Source organism: Opisthocomus hoazin, chromosome Z, assembly GCF_030867145.1.
Source record: "Opisthocomus hoazin isolate bOpiHoa1 chromosome Z, bOpiHoa1.hap1, whole genome shotgun sequence".
NCBI lineage: Eukaryota > Metazoa > Chordata > Aves > Opisthocomiformes > Opisthocomidae > Opisthocomus > Opisthocomus hoazin.
Window position 1 is genome coordinate 79354977 of NC_134454.1, and position 17069 is coordinate 79372045.

At 40.9% G+C, this 17069-nt stretch overlaps 1 protein-coding gene across 6 annotated transcripts in view; it reads right to left on the reverse strand.

Moving 5' to 3' along the window:
- The window catches only part of UNC13B (unc-13 homolog B), a 219320-nt gene that overhangs the window by 157983 nt on the left and 44268 nt on the right, over positions 1–17069 (reverse strand). For 4 of the 6 annotated variants that reach the window (XM_075447134.1, XM_075447132.1, XM_075447137.1 and 1 more), the window contains 3 exons: positions 16186–16256; positions 12432–12489; positions 1178–1213 (listed from right to left, as the gene is read on the reverse strand). In XM_075447134.1, the coding sequence (XP_075303249.1) occupies positions 1178–1213; positions 12432–12489; positions 16186–16256 (165 nt within the window). The remainder of the gene's footprint in view (positions 1–1177; positions 1214–12431; positions 12490–16185; positions 16257–17069) is intronic. The other 2 variants (XM_075447135.1, XM_075447133.1) reach the window with 1 other exon arrangement.

Below are 17069 nucleotides of genomic sequence, written 5' to 3' on the forward strand. Positions count from 1 at the left end.
AATGACAGCATGAGGAAGTTGATCAACACTGCTGATGCCCAAAGAACTTATGGTATGATCAAAGACAGGACAACATGGAGGACAAAACACACAGTGGAAGGAGAAACTGGGAAGTCACTTGATTTGGAAGACTTCCAAAACACAGAACAGGTCCATGTGTGAAACACATTGCAACATCAGCTGGACATCAAACGTAAGTTACATGGCTGCAGTAAGTGTCTTCTCCAAATTCCATTATGCCAGAATCTCCTCTCCGCTGACAGTGGTCTCAGTCACCTTTGCATGTCCCCTCATCAACACCGTCGCTCTTTTTTTTGACACAGGAAACAGACACAGTCGTTTCAAGACCCATGGGTCAATCTTTGCAGGTCCTACAGGCATTAGAAGCCATGCATTGTAGCTTAAGCAGAAGCCCTGCCTATCGCAACTTTTGGGACTTCCAGAAAGTGAAGATGCTTCATCCACATTTTCTGGAAAAATTAATGAAAACATTGAGCTCTGTGGCCTCTGCCAGAGTTCACACACCAGTCTTCATGTGCGCCCATCAGCTCTATGTATCACAGACAGCTGGCGTATCTGAGTTTTACCTTTCCAAGGCTGTTAAGTGCTAGTTAAAGCAAAGCCCTACCACTTTGGCCATGACACTGTCTCACTGAGCTTGACGATGCTACAATAGCTACAAGCCTCCTGTCACACTGTTGTCCACCAGCCATTTCTGCTTTCAGAATTGCTCCTATCTATAGTATTTGGAATTTCTGTGATCACTTCCAGCCTGTCTTTGCATCTTAGTAAAACAGTCACTACGGATTCCCTTGTGTTTTCAGTTACTCCAAGCACTGTCTTGGGGCTATGTGGGTATGAAGACCAACACAAAAGAAGGGTAAAAGCAGAAAAACAGAACCATCTTTACAGGAATAATAGAATATTCCAATTCTGCCTTCTTATTCTCAAATTCCAGCAAAAGGCACAAGCAACTCATTTAAACACAGCCAAAACAAAACTAAGCAGTGAAAAAAATGGACAGCCATCCACGCAGATATGAAGATTCCATGAAAGTATAAGAAAATACAACGGAACAAATTTTCTATATGCATGAATATTTCCACTTTCCTTGTACTGGAGCATGCTGCATCACTACAGGACCAGAAAACTTGCAAGAAATCAAACCATTACGTACTCAGCTGCTCTCCCCATCCGAAATAACTCCAGTTGCCTGCATGTAACAAAATGGCAGCAAAGGATAGGAATGGAAAAAGAAAGCTTAGAAAAACAATCCACAAGCATACTTTTCATGTATTTAAAATGCCTTATAGATTGCGGGCTTCAAAATGTAAAAGGCTTTTTTTCATTATAAACACCACATTAGATTTATTTTGGGGCTTACTCTTCACTATCCAGTTTGCTTGTAAGATATTACGAAGACTAAGATCACTATAAGCTCTACGAATAACTAAGCAATCATACATTTATTAATACACATAGACAAAATATTTATCAATACACTACCCAGAAAGAGCAGTTAAACACTGTGTTTCCTAGTACACATGTTATCACGATTACAGACAGAATGTCCCAGATGCCAGAGTCCCGTTCAGAGCAGTATCTGATTCTAGGCTAAACTGTGCAAGTCAAGTGACAAAAGTTGCTTCGTGCTTCCACTTCTACCCCCTCTCCGGAACAAAGGTTACTCAGTGGTGAAAGCACCACACCAGGTACAATAGTGTGAAAAACTATCTTTGTGCATGTAAAATAGTGTTAAGTGAACAGTGCTTTCTTAAGTAGACATGCACACTGGTACAAAACTTAAGAGCTCTCACAGCATCCTAAGGATGCAAACAGTCACAAGTTAATTCTACAGCAGTAAGCACATCTTTCCTTATTAAATTAGAGGTGACAACAAATTCATGCTAAAGCTAAACTCCATGTTTGTAAGACAGACAAGTTATTACTTATCAATATGCATGCTGTCACCCCAAGATCATACTCTGTGAGGTGGAAGCCACAAACTACTACCTACAACCCTAAAAGCACCTTGGAAGCATGCACACATCTTGCAACTCCAAGAAAAGCTTCAAAACCAGCATTTCTAGAAGACTGTGTGTAAAAAGCACTTTAGAAAGTGAAGTTTACAGGAGCGTTGATGCGTAAGCACAGCAGGCAATAAACAAATCCTTCACATGCAGGCAGAGAACAAGCAAGAGCTTTCTGCCCTGGCTACCAGCCTCCTCCCTAGCTACCAGCCAGGTACACATTTCCAGGAAGGGGACAGCTCACAGGATGGACCAAATCCCTTCCCTTGCTCTCATTAACAAAGTTAGAATAGGCTCGTTCTTGCTTTTAGCTACAACTGCAAAAAAATAGTTAAAAAAAAAAAAAAATTCCTTGTCCTAAGAGACTACCACAAGACTAGCTAAGCAGCAACTGATTCCAGTGAGTAACTTGGCTTCCCAAGACTTCAGTCCCTACTCACCTGTACTACACTGGGGCTCTCATGCCATTTAGTTCTAGATGGGGAAAAAAAGGTGGGGAGAAAAAAAAAAAAATGTGCACAGATGTGGACTGCCCCAAGAAAGGGAGGATGGGGGGCAGGGGAAGGAAGGCAGAGTTTAAACTTCTCTCCTTATCTATGAATTAATTGTGCATCAAAGCTACAACCAGGTTGTTCCTTCATTCTCAGACATAACAGGTTTACAAAGCAATGCAGTTCCTCAGATGTATCTCAGTACTTGCATGGTTCCTGGACTCTGAGCTCTCACACACATGTGGTGCTTTGCCTAGGCACAGCCATAGCTCAAGTTTAAGTGGTGCTTCTACTGCCTAGTAGAGCTTCAAAGGCAGGTCATTTCTTTCCAACCACTACAGGAGTAGTTACTTTGGTCATTAAACCAAGCAGCTCTGAGCAAATATGTGCATATTCAATCAAAAATTCAAGTTTTTTACCAGCTTGATTAAAACAAACCACATATTAAACTGGTATAATGCTGAATACATGCAGTTTCCATGGAGTGTAAAAGGGTTATTCCTCTCCTGTGTACCGGAATAACAAATTAAAACTTTTTTCTTTTTATGAAACTTAAGAAGTGAGAAAACTTGAAGTCTATAGTCGAGCACCAGCACACTGTAGTCCGAGGCATCACAAATGCTGCTTCTCCGGTCCACAGCAGCAAGTGTGACAAGCCACCACTTAGACAACGCATCTGAGCCAGCTGTGCCCAGATGAACCAGAAGTCTGCCAGGATCCACCAGCCAGTGTTGACATGACCCTGACCACAGGGCTATCTTCTCAGGCTTGTTTTCTATGACCACAAAAATCCACAGATTGCCTAATGATCAGCTTTGACAGAGGCCTGAGTCTTTTCCAGGGCAAAAGGAGAGCAGAAAGAGGAACACACAACCAAGCTGGCAAAGAAAACAGAAGTAAAACACATGCAGCAAACAGATGGGAAGGAGAGACAACCAGATGAAACGGTACAGAAACAAGAGGCAAGGAGAGCAGGAACATCAGAGAGGGAACATGCGGAGAAGGCTGAGGAAAAAGAGTAAGAAGTTGACAGAACTTTGCACTGAGCTTTAATTTGCTGTAATGAATAGTTCATGTTAAAAAGAAGACCACTTCCTACTAATGTGTAAGTCAAACAATACCTTATGCATATCTCATTCCTGAAACTCTCAAACCATTAGCACAAAGGACAGCAACCTCAGCACCTCCTTCCACAAAAAGGTTCCTATCTCACATAAACAGCAAGAGGCAAAGGAAGCCAATGTTCAGGCATTTGCAGCCTGGATTACTATTAAATATCCAGCAAAACTGCAGTGGCGCAATATTATTGCTCTCAGACTACCTGCTAGTTAAACCCATTTCATTATTCACAAATGAATGCACACAGACCATCCCAAAGCATCTGGGGAAGAAACAGGAGAAGATATCATAAGTTTCCAAAACCAGTATACAGATCAGAAAAACTACAAAGGAAGTGGAGCTTACCTGTCCTGCACCCTCTTCCCAAAGATAAAAATCTCAGACTGTCAGCCTCTGCACAAACATCAGCACAAACCCCTGTAATATGCACAGAGGCAATGAGTGGCTCTCTAAGTGAAAACAAAGCTTGACCCCAGGAACCAGCTCACGCCATTCCTAGCCCTTGTTTCAATGACAGACTCTGTTCTGATGGTTGGCACAGCACTACTCATAGTTTCAAACAGCAACACGAGAAAACCACCAAGCACTATAAACAAGACTCACAGATACAAGATCTGTCCTTGGAGGAGAAACATTACCACCTCCCATAGACAAGAGTCCTCAAACTGACAGTGATGTCCCCGAGCCAGCTACTTACCCGCCTACCTTACTGCTACCAAGTTCCTTACGAACAGCACAAAACCCCCACAAACTCTCAGAAGCAGATTAGAAACTATTACTTCCATGCCTAAGATAAATAGCAGCTGATGCCAGCCAGGGCACAGTGGAGAGACAAGCAGCTGCCTTTACACACCAGCTCCTTACCCTCCAAGTTTTCCCACATGGACAGTTTCGGTCTTTGCTAATCAGGGCACAACACAACTAGAGTCAAACCGGGAAGGCAACGCTGCAGGAGCAAACAGAAAGAGATGCAGTAACAGAGAGCAAGAGATTTTCAGCCAGAATCTCAAAACTCCGCTTTTGTTTGTTTTTACTAACACCCACTTCACTTCAGCGTCTAACATTTTGGATAAAAGATGAATTTATTAAAGATTCAACACATATGCTGCTTCATTTAAGATTCAGGAGCTAACAGTATATATCTCAGTCCTTCAGCGTAACCACAGAAGACCTGGGCTGACAGTCTTGATATTCTGAAGGTTAATGAAAACAGAACTTCTTCTTAGCCTTTTCAAGTTGTTTTTCTGCTTCATAAAAATACATGCATAACCTCAATTTGTTAAGAAAAAATCCCTTCCAGATCACCTTTGGGAACAAATTTAAGTCTGTACAAGCTTTAATTGAAAACAGCAAGAAGTCCACTCACATAGAAAATTCTAAAAACATACAACAACATACATTAACACTGGAATAGATGATACAGACAAGTCAGACCAGTTACTCTGTGCTCTTCAACACCAACAGTGCGTGTCTTGGTTATCACATTATTTTGTATTCGTAAGTTTCAGTACTCAAAAAATGAGGTTTCATATAAACCTCCAATTAAGCACTAAGCGATGCCAGCAGCCTGGTGCCTTGGAAGCTACAATATTCTTGTCATTAACACATTTTATAAAGCACAACTAAGTTCCCACAGTTAGCTGAATGTAACATATGCTCGTTCTGTGTCTCAATTATGCAACTATTCAAGGCGGAACTCCTCCTCCCCACTTCACACTGTCAAGCCTGGATCAGCAGGGACACTGTAGAAAAGCAGAATATTCCAAGTTTTTAATGCAGACTAATTTGAGTGCCTGCGTGCCATTTTGTTTCATTTCTGTTTACGAGTCTCTCAGCGTGCCTGGGACATACTATCCCCATCAGAACATTATCATTTACTGCTGTCCACTGCTTACAGTCATGATGATAAATTATTTGATGCTCCTGTAATATCCCATGCTGAGCGAAGACAGAAAGAATCTGAACAAGTCTATAAAAATAAAGTAAGCTCAGGAAATTACACTCTATTTGTTGCTGATAAAGTACCTTTTATAGAAAACAAACAGACCTGGGAGGGTCCTGGTCAGTTCTTTCTTCCAGGTTTAATAAATCCCCTTTTCCCCTGATTAAGATCCTCAACACGGTGCACACAGACCCTAGACTCCATAAAAAAGTACATTTTCTACTATTCAATGTACTTCCCAAAATCAAACAGGTGGTATTTTAGTGGAATAAGCTTCTAAAATACAAACCAAATATTTAACAGCTTTTTAGAATGAAATCAAGTTTTCAGTAAGCAGGATGACCAAGAGGTTTTCAGTCTTGGACTTCCAGTACAAGCCTCATTTCTCAAGGACACACATTTATGGCTTCTGTATAAAGTTGAGCAACAATTTTTTTTATCAGTTTAACATCTTTACTTTTTAAAAAGGTTATATTCCACTGTGGTAACAAAATTCAAATTATTTTTCTATTATTGCTGTGACATTAAATGATGAATAATAAAGTTTCGGAGGCCTTAAAAAAATCCTCAGCAGAAAAAAAAAGAAGCATTCCTGAAGAGCACTGAACAACATATGAAACTTAAGAGTTATTAACTGAACATTTACTTTTTTTGATGACTGTTTATAGACAAACATGTCAGAGTTAACAGTGTTCAGCATTTCAGGAAGAGCATTATGTCTGGGGCTTAAAAGTCAAAGCTTTATTTCCTTGTCACCACCTTTCAGAATACACCATGTATTCTAGGAAAACAACAAATAACAAGGTACATGTAGAGGATCAGTAGCAAAGCCACAGAACACTCTTCGAGAGTTCAGCAGTAAATCCAGCCATTACTGTACAATCTTCTAATATAGCCAATATTTTTATTTTTAACTTCCATTTGCCAAGTACTTTTCCTTAAACATATCCAGTCCTGAAGCATCAGCTTTATTTTAAAAGTGCAAGCAGACATTTTAGAGCATGACCTTGAATCTGCGTTCCTTTGAGCAAACCTGTCGTGCCTTCAGCCAGCCCAGGCAGCGAGTACGGCAAAGCCACAAAGAAACAAGTCTCACAGATGGGATTTATCCTAAACAAAGAGGAACAGGACCTGCCAGTCAGTGAGGCCAAGCAACTCGCTTTCCCAGCCCGTCAGCAAACTACCACAAAACAGCTCATACAACGGCTTCACTTGTACAGACAAGGGTAGTGTTTCCCCTGCCTAGCTTAATTAAAAAACAGAAGTCATTCATGTGTCCTGTTTTGAATTACACTGAACATTTTTTGAGGACTGCTGTAAGGCTTACTCTTTGCACTGCAGCCAGTAGTTTTTCTCTTACTAGAGCACAGCTTTTCAATGGCTGCAGCAGGATCTTAAGTGTCACCCACCCTTGAGTAGGGTAAAATAATCATCGACCTATTCCTTACTCCTTCCAAACTGGCCTGCTTTATAGACGCCATAGGTAGAAACAACAGAGGTCGGCAGCTAAGTGCAGAAGCAGGCTGGTAACCAGAAAAAATCCTGCAAGAATCTAGACGTACAGCATGCATCTCTACAATAAGGTGGGCAATATCACCTGCCAGCAACTGCAGCCGACTATACTGCCTGCCACCACACTACTATAGATCATATATCTCTATGAAAAATTAAGATGGTCAAATTGTGGCCTGCTTAAAAGCATTTTGCTGCTACGTAGCCTTAAGAGCCTAGTATAGCAGATTATGTTTTTATATATTGTTACCAAAGACAAAAAAAAAAAAACTCTTAACAGGATGTCATTTCAGCACATTTGCTGCTGTGGGGCCAGTTCACCCAGATGAACACTGGCGGATGGCAGCCAACATCGTCTTTGACTAGAATCAATCACAGGATTCAACTACAGCACAAAACGGCATGCCAAAATGAGTGCACTTGTAACCCTGGACGGCTATGACTTCATCACGTGAAGACAGGCTGCAATGCATATCCTGTCAACCTAGCTCTTTAAGCAAGAGCTTTACCCAGCTGCCTTGGTCCCAGAGCCTGCCCAGATCTGTGCACTGGGGGCCGCTGCTTCTGCCAGTACCGCACTGTGGAAACCCTAGCAGCAGGCTTTGATAGCCCCAATCAATGGCATATGAATGGCAGCATAAAGATGCCAGCACCCACAGCGCAACAACCTAAACACAAGTCAGTGTGGATGTTATCAGGGCTTGCTGGGTATAGGGAAGGCAGTCATCTGGATTTTTAGCAGAAAAACTCCTCATTAGTGCCATGGAAAGCTGCACAATCTCAGCATTAGACTCAGTCTATGCAGAGGAACATACAAGCCTTCCTGATGCATCAGTGAAATCTGAGTTCCTAAAATGAGAACTAATAGGTATCAGGCATGAAACCTCTCAAAGTCAGCATCTGGTAGGTTTGAAATAGCAATGAATGTGTAGATATTCACAGAATTTTGCCTTATACATTTTTAAGAAATAGATTTATTCAAATATTAGTGGGAAAGAAGGGTCAACACAACAAACCACTCTGGCATCGAATGACACCCATTCCTATAATGCGTATAAAACATTTTGCCAGCTTAAGTAGTTAAAAGGCTGCTTATATGTCTACAACAAAGCTGTAGCATTCTTTTCCTGCATGCATGTGCACACACACACACATTCCAGACAGCATTTAGGGTTCCTTCTTATCATCCGGGAGAGAAGATGTTGTCTTGCTCTTTCCTCTCTGATCCACCGACAGACCAAGCACAGGTTAGCTTCGCTTCTTTTTGCTGGTATAACAGTGTATCAGAAAAGTTATTTCTGTCCTTCTTGCACCAGCTCACTCAGAGGCAAGCAAGAAATTTACCTTCTTCTGAAATAAAAAGAAACCAAACAAAATGCGCAATAAGGAAAAACCCAACACAGCCCCGGTAGAACTGGGACTTTACAGCACAGAAGACATGCAAGACAGAACTATGGTGCGCTCTGGTCTAGCAGGGTCTTACTGTGAAAAGAGCAACATCTCACACTCCAGGAAGTGGAAGAAAAAAATATATGCAGAGGAGGGAGGATAAAGCATTCTCAGAAAGATCATCAGTCAAAGATAAGAGGACAGACATAACTGGTTGATTCAGTGGCACTTGAGTTATCTTATCTGAGAATTGTACTGAACAAACCTGCTTTCTTCCAGAGTTATGAACTCCCTGACAGAAGGAACTCTCTGACAGAAGGCATAGGGCAGTATTTACAGTAGCCAATATCAGCTGCGACTGCCAAATCTTTTCCACAAAGATACAGAATACCTTTCTCATCCCAGTTTGCATGGTGTCTGCTTAAGTCAGAGCTGCATTTAAAATACTGACAGAGTGACTCACTTCTGGATTATAGTGGACTTTTGTGTTGCCAGAAATGATCTTGAGCATACAAGGAAAATAAATCTATACCTGCATAACAAATAACTTACAGCGTATTGACTTAATGAATGCCAAAGTAATCAAACATTTTTTCAATCTGTTTCATTTAAAGTGAATTCCCAGACAATGAAAGCTTGCTTTCTTTTTCATTTACATTCAATTTCAGGTTGCGGGTAAAAGCCAATATGAGGATGCTGCAGTTATCCAAAAATGAGGTATCAGGAAATCAAAAATTACAATTACATTTAACAGAAATGCAAACAAAACTGGATCCATGGGTACTATAGTGCTTTGCTTATTGCTTGGGATCACTGAAAGTTAAGTCAATAGCAAGCACGTGATTTTTCTGGGGCAGGAGAAATATACAGCAAACCACAGAAGTTGGGAGGTAAAAATGAAATGGCTAAGCACGATGAAGAAAGAGGCAGGAAGTGCCAAAATCAGTAGGCTTACAAGAGACTGCATGTACAAGAGCAGACCCACCTGCGTCATTTAAGAATACGCAGGAAGCCCAAATCTCGCATCACCTGATAAATCATGGGTCAGACTCTTCTACAAACAAAGCAGCATTTGAGACTGGGAACGTGGGCCTGAAAGCTCCACAATCTCTGGAAAAATTAAGAGCACCTAGTCTGGGCTGAGATTTCCCACGGCACCACACCAAGGCAGAAGCCCACACACGACCAGAGATGAAAACCCACGCTCACAGATCAGATGTCGGCTTTCAGATATGGCCCAGCTCTCTTCTTTCACATCCTGCTCCATCCTTCTACCCCTCTCCACTCAGGGAGACAATACAACAAGGCACATCCATGTAGGAGACGGAGAAACAACCAGGAACAAAAGTGGTTCAGGAAAGAGAACAGACTTGTGTGGAAAGTACAGAAGCAGAACAGGGCAGAAGTGCAATCTAATTTTAATGTGTAAGGACATGTATTCCCCAATTTAATGAACCTGACCCTGCCTGTTGGAGTAGAATTTTCTCTAGCTAGAACAAAGAAGCCAGAAGACTCTTCTCAGAGCTGCAAGAGGGCCAAGCAGGACACCACTGGCATGTGCAGTTACACCATTATTTCTTGAAATACAAGAAACATGAAGTGTTTTGCTGCACTTTTGCTATATGGTGCATCAGGTTTTAAGATAACTTCATATTTTTTAGGATTTGGAAATATATTCTCATGGGGCAAAAACTGCTCACGCTGAGGAGCTTTTTTGCTCCTTCCAGATACTTTGTCTGCTGTCCAGCTGATTGTGTGCTGCTCCCAGCAGTGATTACATCTCATCTAGCACATCGTGATGAGTCTCACAAGTGTTCCGGAGGATATTTTTATTATATCTAAAAATATACCTATCAAGTATTTACCCACATGGTAAGTAAGAACACTCGTACTCAACGTGTTTTAGGTTAGCGAAGGACATCCACCCAACTCCTGTGTAAAAGAGGGTTGAGCACCTGCGTCATATGCAAAGGTCAGGTCAGCTTTCAACAGACACACAGTCAATGCATCTTGTGGGTTGAATTCTGGAGTTCCAAAGGACTACACCACATTCAGGCAAGCTTACAATTCTTATGCACAGATTGATGCAGGCAGAGTTCACTTTTTCAAAAGTACTTCTACATTAAATTTCTATTTTATATTTGTCCATGTAAATAATTAGATATGCATAGATGTTGGATACTGGCAGGCAGTAGATAAGCAAAAGTACATGCAGTGGGCAGCAGATAAGCAAAAGTACATGCAGTGCCACAAGCTTTATTGAATTACTAGAAGATTTTTAAATACACTAACCACATACTGCTACGAAGTATTTAACATCAATTCTAATGAATGATCTTCTGTGATATTAATCGTTCATACCAGAGGCCTTCAATTAATTATTGTAAAAGGTAACTTTCTAGCAAGATGCAGCCTGTTAACAGGCAACACAAAATGGGCAGCTGCAGTTCTGCTCTTCACTATGTCTATGTGCAAGAGCTGAGTTGGTCCTCCAGGGAAGAAATCAGCTACGAGAGTGTGAGAATGTAAAAGCACCACACTGTGGGAACAGGTGCAGCTACTGCCCCTACACAGACGTATTCCTCCTAATTTACCCATACATCCCAACAGTTAGAAGAGTCAATCAAACCAGCCTCCCCTGAACAAAAGCAAAGCCCCAGGGTACACAGCCAGGAAAGTCATTTCAGCAAATAACACACACATTTCTTGGACACTGGATATCAGACTGTTTTTCTTTGATCTTTTGACATCAGGGGTTCTGCATACTATGCTAGCAAGGTTCAGTCAAATATTAGTTTCTCCAACAACGTTTCTTATTTGTAGGCTTCACAAATCAATTGTACCCTTCTGACTATTTAATATCAAACACACAAAAAAAAGTGCTTTATTCTTTACATACACTCTTATTAAAAAAAAAAGAGGACATATTTGGTGTTGCCTACGGTGCATCAAGCTTTGTACGTGTTCCAACTACACAACACATTCAGATTTCCTAGACAATTGGTTAATGTCCATGTTTTGTCGAAGATAGTTTTATGATAACATAGTAACAGTAAGCAGAAAACTTAATTCTACTTAAAAGAGGTAAACAGTAATTAACATTTCCTAATGTTAATAGCTTTGTAGAGATCCTATAATCAGCCTAATCGATAAACATCCTGCAAAGTGTAATATGCACATCATATAGGATTTCAAGTAGAGGATAAAAGATTTAAATTGAGACTTGAATTTTATTAATGTTGTTGCCAAAAGTAGATAAGACATTCATAAGAGACATCACTGAGCTTTCACCTACTGCACGTTAAAAGCAGTGTTTCAGAAATCTAATTTTGCAAACCAGATACAGTATGCCCTAGGTTATTTTTCCATCCATGTTTTTAGAAGCATAAAAAAATGCAAGATGAGATAAGCAGAAATTAGTAAAAGTATTTTTCATCCATCAACACAGCATTGAAAAGTAGTATCAAAGAAAGTAGGCACCAAGTACACAAACCTCTTGTGCATTTTAAAAGGCTTCCAGCAGGACCTGTCTCCATCTATTCTCCCCCTCCTAAAATTTCATTTAAAAAGTCATAAAAACAATCTTCAACACATGATGTTTAAAGAGAATATAGCCTGACTTAGTTATATGAAAAACTACACATTTTCTTACTTGCATCAACATTACAAGGTGACTTTGAACACATTTTGGAACACATCCTATTGCACATAAGGACACAAACAGATTAAAGACTCAATGCCTGATTTCACTTCCTAGCATCAGAAGCTTTAGACCAACATTTTGAGCAGCACAGTTTCTCATAACTGATGAAAGTTCTTGGCTTCAACAGAGATTTAAGTACTTCTAACAAAAATATTGTTCAGATGTACCATCATTTGGTAACTAACAGAGGAGATAAAGTACACTGAAAGAAGAAAAATACCGAGAAGAAATAAAGTCTAACTTACAACACTGGGAGGCAGCACTGGGCAAGGGTTTCTTCTGCACTTCCTCCTGAAAGGAAAACTACAGGAGAAAAAAAAAAAAAAAAAAAAAGGAACACAGACTGAAAGCAAATGGTAACTTTATGAAACAGCTTTCAGAGTACAGTATGCCACACAAGAGAAAACATCCCTGACAGTATCAAACCATTAAATGTTCTCCTTAACACATATTCAAACACACTCTCAGAAGTCTCCTCTTTTTTCATGACAAAACCAGATGTTAAAAAGTGCACATCTGGTTAAGGTGAAGTCTGCTTTACTACCAGCACAGGCCCTTTTCTCAACTGCAAAACCTCAAATTGGACATCTCAAAGACACGATTCTCCACACCACAATGTCACTGTGACAGGGAGCTCAGAACTGAGTATAAGCCCACTTACTTTCAGACACTCAAGCATGGCTTCAACAGTTCAAAACTCATGTGGGCTCACAGCAACACTGCAGTAGGAAATTGAAGCAGTTAGGTAATTAGTGTCCCTGGCAGGGCAGTTACACAACGTTTGCCCCACCAACACTTACAAACTCTCCTGTGATCCACTGTACATCCAAAGTGAAGAATTTTTCATCTCATTTAATACTAAATTAGAGAACATAAAGATATTTCAATTAGCCAGCTTTGACTTTTTGCAAAGCTGTTTGTTACAGCATCAAAGTGTTCCCTAGGGGAACGCCAGTGGTTTTATTTTGTTATTCTCCTCTGTCTCACATTACATAGAGATATGAGAAAATGAGGACAACTGAATGAAATAATGGGAACATTCTTTGCTAAGAAAAAAAGGTCTGATGACAAAGAAAGTAGCAACCTTAGCAACCTAGTGCTGCAATCTGTGCAAAACAGGACCACCAGACAGCTTCTCCTTGGATTTGGGAAGGATTAATGACCATCGCCACATGGAAGGTGACAACCTGCAGCCTTACCCTGTGCTATCTTCCAATCTGTCCTATTTAAAATGCACATGTGATTCTGAAAGGCGGTTAGTCTTATCATCAGCAAACTGCCAACTCACTGAGTTAATCAGGATTGCGAATACAAGAACCACTGGATCTCACAGCACTGGCTGACAAACTGGTGAAAGGAAGTTTATTGATGTGCAACTTCAGCAGCATAGGACAGCAATGGGTTCTGAATTATTATACTCAGATATCCAAAAAAGGCAGTAGTTTGTTCCTTCTAAGGCACCACCCCAACGGCTATCAGCAGTCACAAAAAGAAAACCAAATACTAAGTGTTTGTAGGAATGAGGACTGGAAAGCAATTTTATGACATCATATAAACTCCAAATGAACCTGCTTAATGAACACTGATGCGCAACTCTAGTCTGTTCCTCCATCGTCTCAGTCAGAGATAGCTGAAATTAATGCACAGAAAAGCAGCGTGGCCAGCAGGTCAAGGGAGGTGATTCTGCCCCTCTGCTCCACTCTGGTGAGAGCCCACCTGGAGTCCTGCGTCCAGCTCTGGAGCCCTCAGCACAGGACAGACAGGGAGCTGTGGGAGTGGGGGCCAGAGGAGGCCACAGAAATGATCCGAGGGGTGGAGCACCTCTGCTGTGAGGAAAGGCTGAGAGAGCTGGGGCTGTTCAGCCTGGAGAAGAGAAGGCTCCAGGGAGACCTTATAGTGGTGTTTCAGTGCTTAAAAGACAGCTTCCAAGAAAGATGGGGACAGACTTTTTAGCAGGGCCTGTAGCCTAGGACAAGAGGTAATGGTTTTAAATTAAAAGGGGGTAGATTTAGACTAGACAGAAGAAAAATTCTTCACTGTGAGAGTGGTGAGCCCCTGACCCAGGTTGCCCAGAGAAGCTGTGGCTGCCCTTTCCCTGGCAGTGTTCAAGGCCAGGTTGGATGGGGCTTTAAGTAGCCTGGTCTGGCGGCAGGGGTCCCTGCCCATTGCAGGGAGGTGCAATGAGATGATCTATGAGCTACCTTCCAACCCAAACCATTCTATGATTCTACCATAAAGGGAAAAGTTGTCCTGTACTAAATACCACTATGCAGACTAGGACTAATCAGCCCAAAATCCATGCAAACAGGTGAGGTGTGTGAGGCTGAGTGGCACAAAGTGGATGAATGAGGATCAGCCATGCCTTTTCTCCAAATAAAGCTGTCTCCAGAGGCTTTCACAACATAGGGTTTGTTTGCTGAGAGCAAATAAGGTGTTTCTCCAGGCAATACACAATTAAGGTGCTGAATTCCTTTCCTACAAAATAACTGACCTGGGTGTGTTCAAAAGGCAACTGACATTCACAGAAGAAAAACCCATCTAGTGTTGTTAAACACAAAGATTGTGCCTCTGGCTCTGCAAGTTCCTGAGCTACAAGTCACTGCAAATTAGCGGAATATGCAAGGGAGATACCATCCCCACTCTGGGTCACTGTCAGACATGGGACAAGATGAACTTTAGGTCAAGCCCTGCACAGGTGTCCTTAACATTTTTTCATTTTCTCACTGGTGACAGGGAACATCCATAATAAATCTGAGACGAGTAGGTCACAAATACAGAGACATGATTTTGTTACCAGTATTTGATAAAAGCATGCACTTAGCATGCCGATGGATGGCACTCCAGGGAAAGGGGAGCCTCACAAAGCTCAGGGTATCTTTCAGCAGGTACCAGTTCAGCGAAGCACTAGAGGGCACCTATGCTTCACTGAAGCACCTGGCATAGCCTGCTGCTACAGTGCACAGGAGCAGGGAGGATCACTGACAGGACAAGTCACAGACTGAGCTCTTCATCAGCTCCAAGAGGTTCTCAGACTTCTAGGAAGGCAGGAGAGACTGCCCTCAAGCAGTTCTGCTTTTGCCCACCCAAATATTCGTCTGTCCTCAGTCAAAAAGAAAATCTACCTTATTTTTCTTCATCTGCACAGTAAACTGAATGACTCACATACGGAGCAGAATGGAACAGATGAAGAATCCCAGAACAAAAACCTCCCAACGTCACCGGCAGAACATTTTGCGAGTTATCTTGCTACAGAAAGTGACCTGTCAAGAGTTTAAGCAAGCACCATGTTCCTACTCAATGATGTTGGCATCGACACGTGATTGTTTGGGGTTTTTTTTTTAATGCTGAGCTTCTGATAACAGGCATTAATATGTCAAATATTATTTTCCAAACAGTATGAACTGTCAAGAAAAGTTTTAATCATGTAACAGTCTCAAAAAAAATTGTAACTTTTAGTTTACAGTTGTTTAGCCAAGTACACACTAGAAAAAATAGGAAACCACAGCCATAGCTGGCAGGTATTACAATACAAGATTCATATAAACTGAGCCATTAACAACTAGGTTAGGGCAAAAGCTAACAGCTAACAGTCCTCAGTTCCAAGAAAAATAGACTATCTTGCTTTTTGTCTTCTTTCCAGAAATAGCCAACTGCAAAAATGTCCTTTTTGACTTCATTTCACAAGTAAAGGGAACCTACCACAGCTTGTGAAGAACCGTTTCACTCTCTGCTGAGATAAAGCATGGTATTACCTTTCCTTTGAGTGTATGTGCATCAACAAAACAGTTCTCACTATTCAAGCACTTCCAGCATGCGGAAAAATGTTCCTCTCCTTGACACTAAAAGTACACTTGATAAAAGATTTCTGTAAACAGTTCACGAAGACTTGTAAATTATGAACATTTAGTAGTTATCTTAATCACAGGGATCCAATACAAAGAAGAAAAACAAGTTATAAGGCATTCAGAGCTACTTTCATTTTTCAATTTAGATATTTACCTCATCATCTCCCAGTGAATTTATTTGCTCTAATTTTCTGGTCCAGTATCTGGCCTCTTCTTCAGGGATATCTATACCAAAAGAATAAGTCACACCATCTTATTAACCAGGCAAATTTGCCTTTATCACCAGTAGCATTAAAACAGGGAGAGTATTCCAAGATCACACCATGAAAAAACCACACATAATTCTGAAGTAATAGAACTAACTTATGTTAGCACTCAGATGGCAAATCAACATTGTAAATAGAAACACAGTTCAAGGTCTTATACTGCTTTCTTGTTTAAAGCTGATTAACCAAATGCACACTCCACAAAGGTAGGAAAGAGTAAGAAAAACTGGTTCAGATTTAATTCAAGTATTAGTTTTACGAAGAGCCATTTCACAATGATATAATACACTTGATAACACATAACAAGATCAAGAGCCTCTTCTGGAGGCTTTTATAACCTCAGTAGAACAAGGGCTTCTTTGCAACAGCACATCTTTCTTACACGCCCAGTGTAAGGCAAATTAAGTTACCAAAAAAGAAATAGTCCCTTTCTTCCCTTCACAGGCAAGAAGCCAAATCTTTTGAGGTAATGAACAGTGCTATAGGTAGTCATAGTCACATGACTATTTTTACACCACACTGCAACTTCATTGTGAAATGAATCACAACAACCCTTTTACCTTCTAGAAGATTTACCAAGTTGATGACTGACAGCAAGTAGCAAGCATTATCACCTTTATTTTGGTAACTATTTTCTATTTCACATTTTGAAGTAATATAGTGTCCTATCAGGGAACACAGGCTTCTGCCACTCGAAGTTTCTTGTCTCAAAGTGCACCCTTGGAGGCACAGATGAGCTGCTGTGGAAAGCTTAACACAAGTCAAGTTAGGT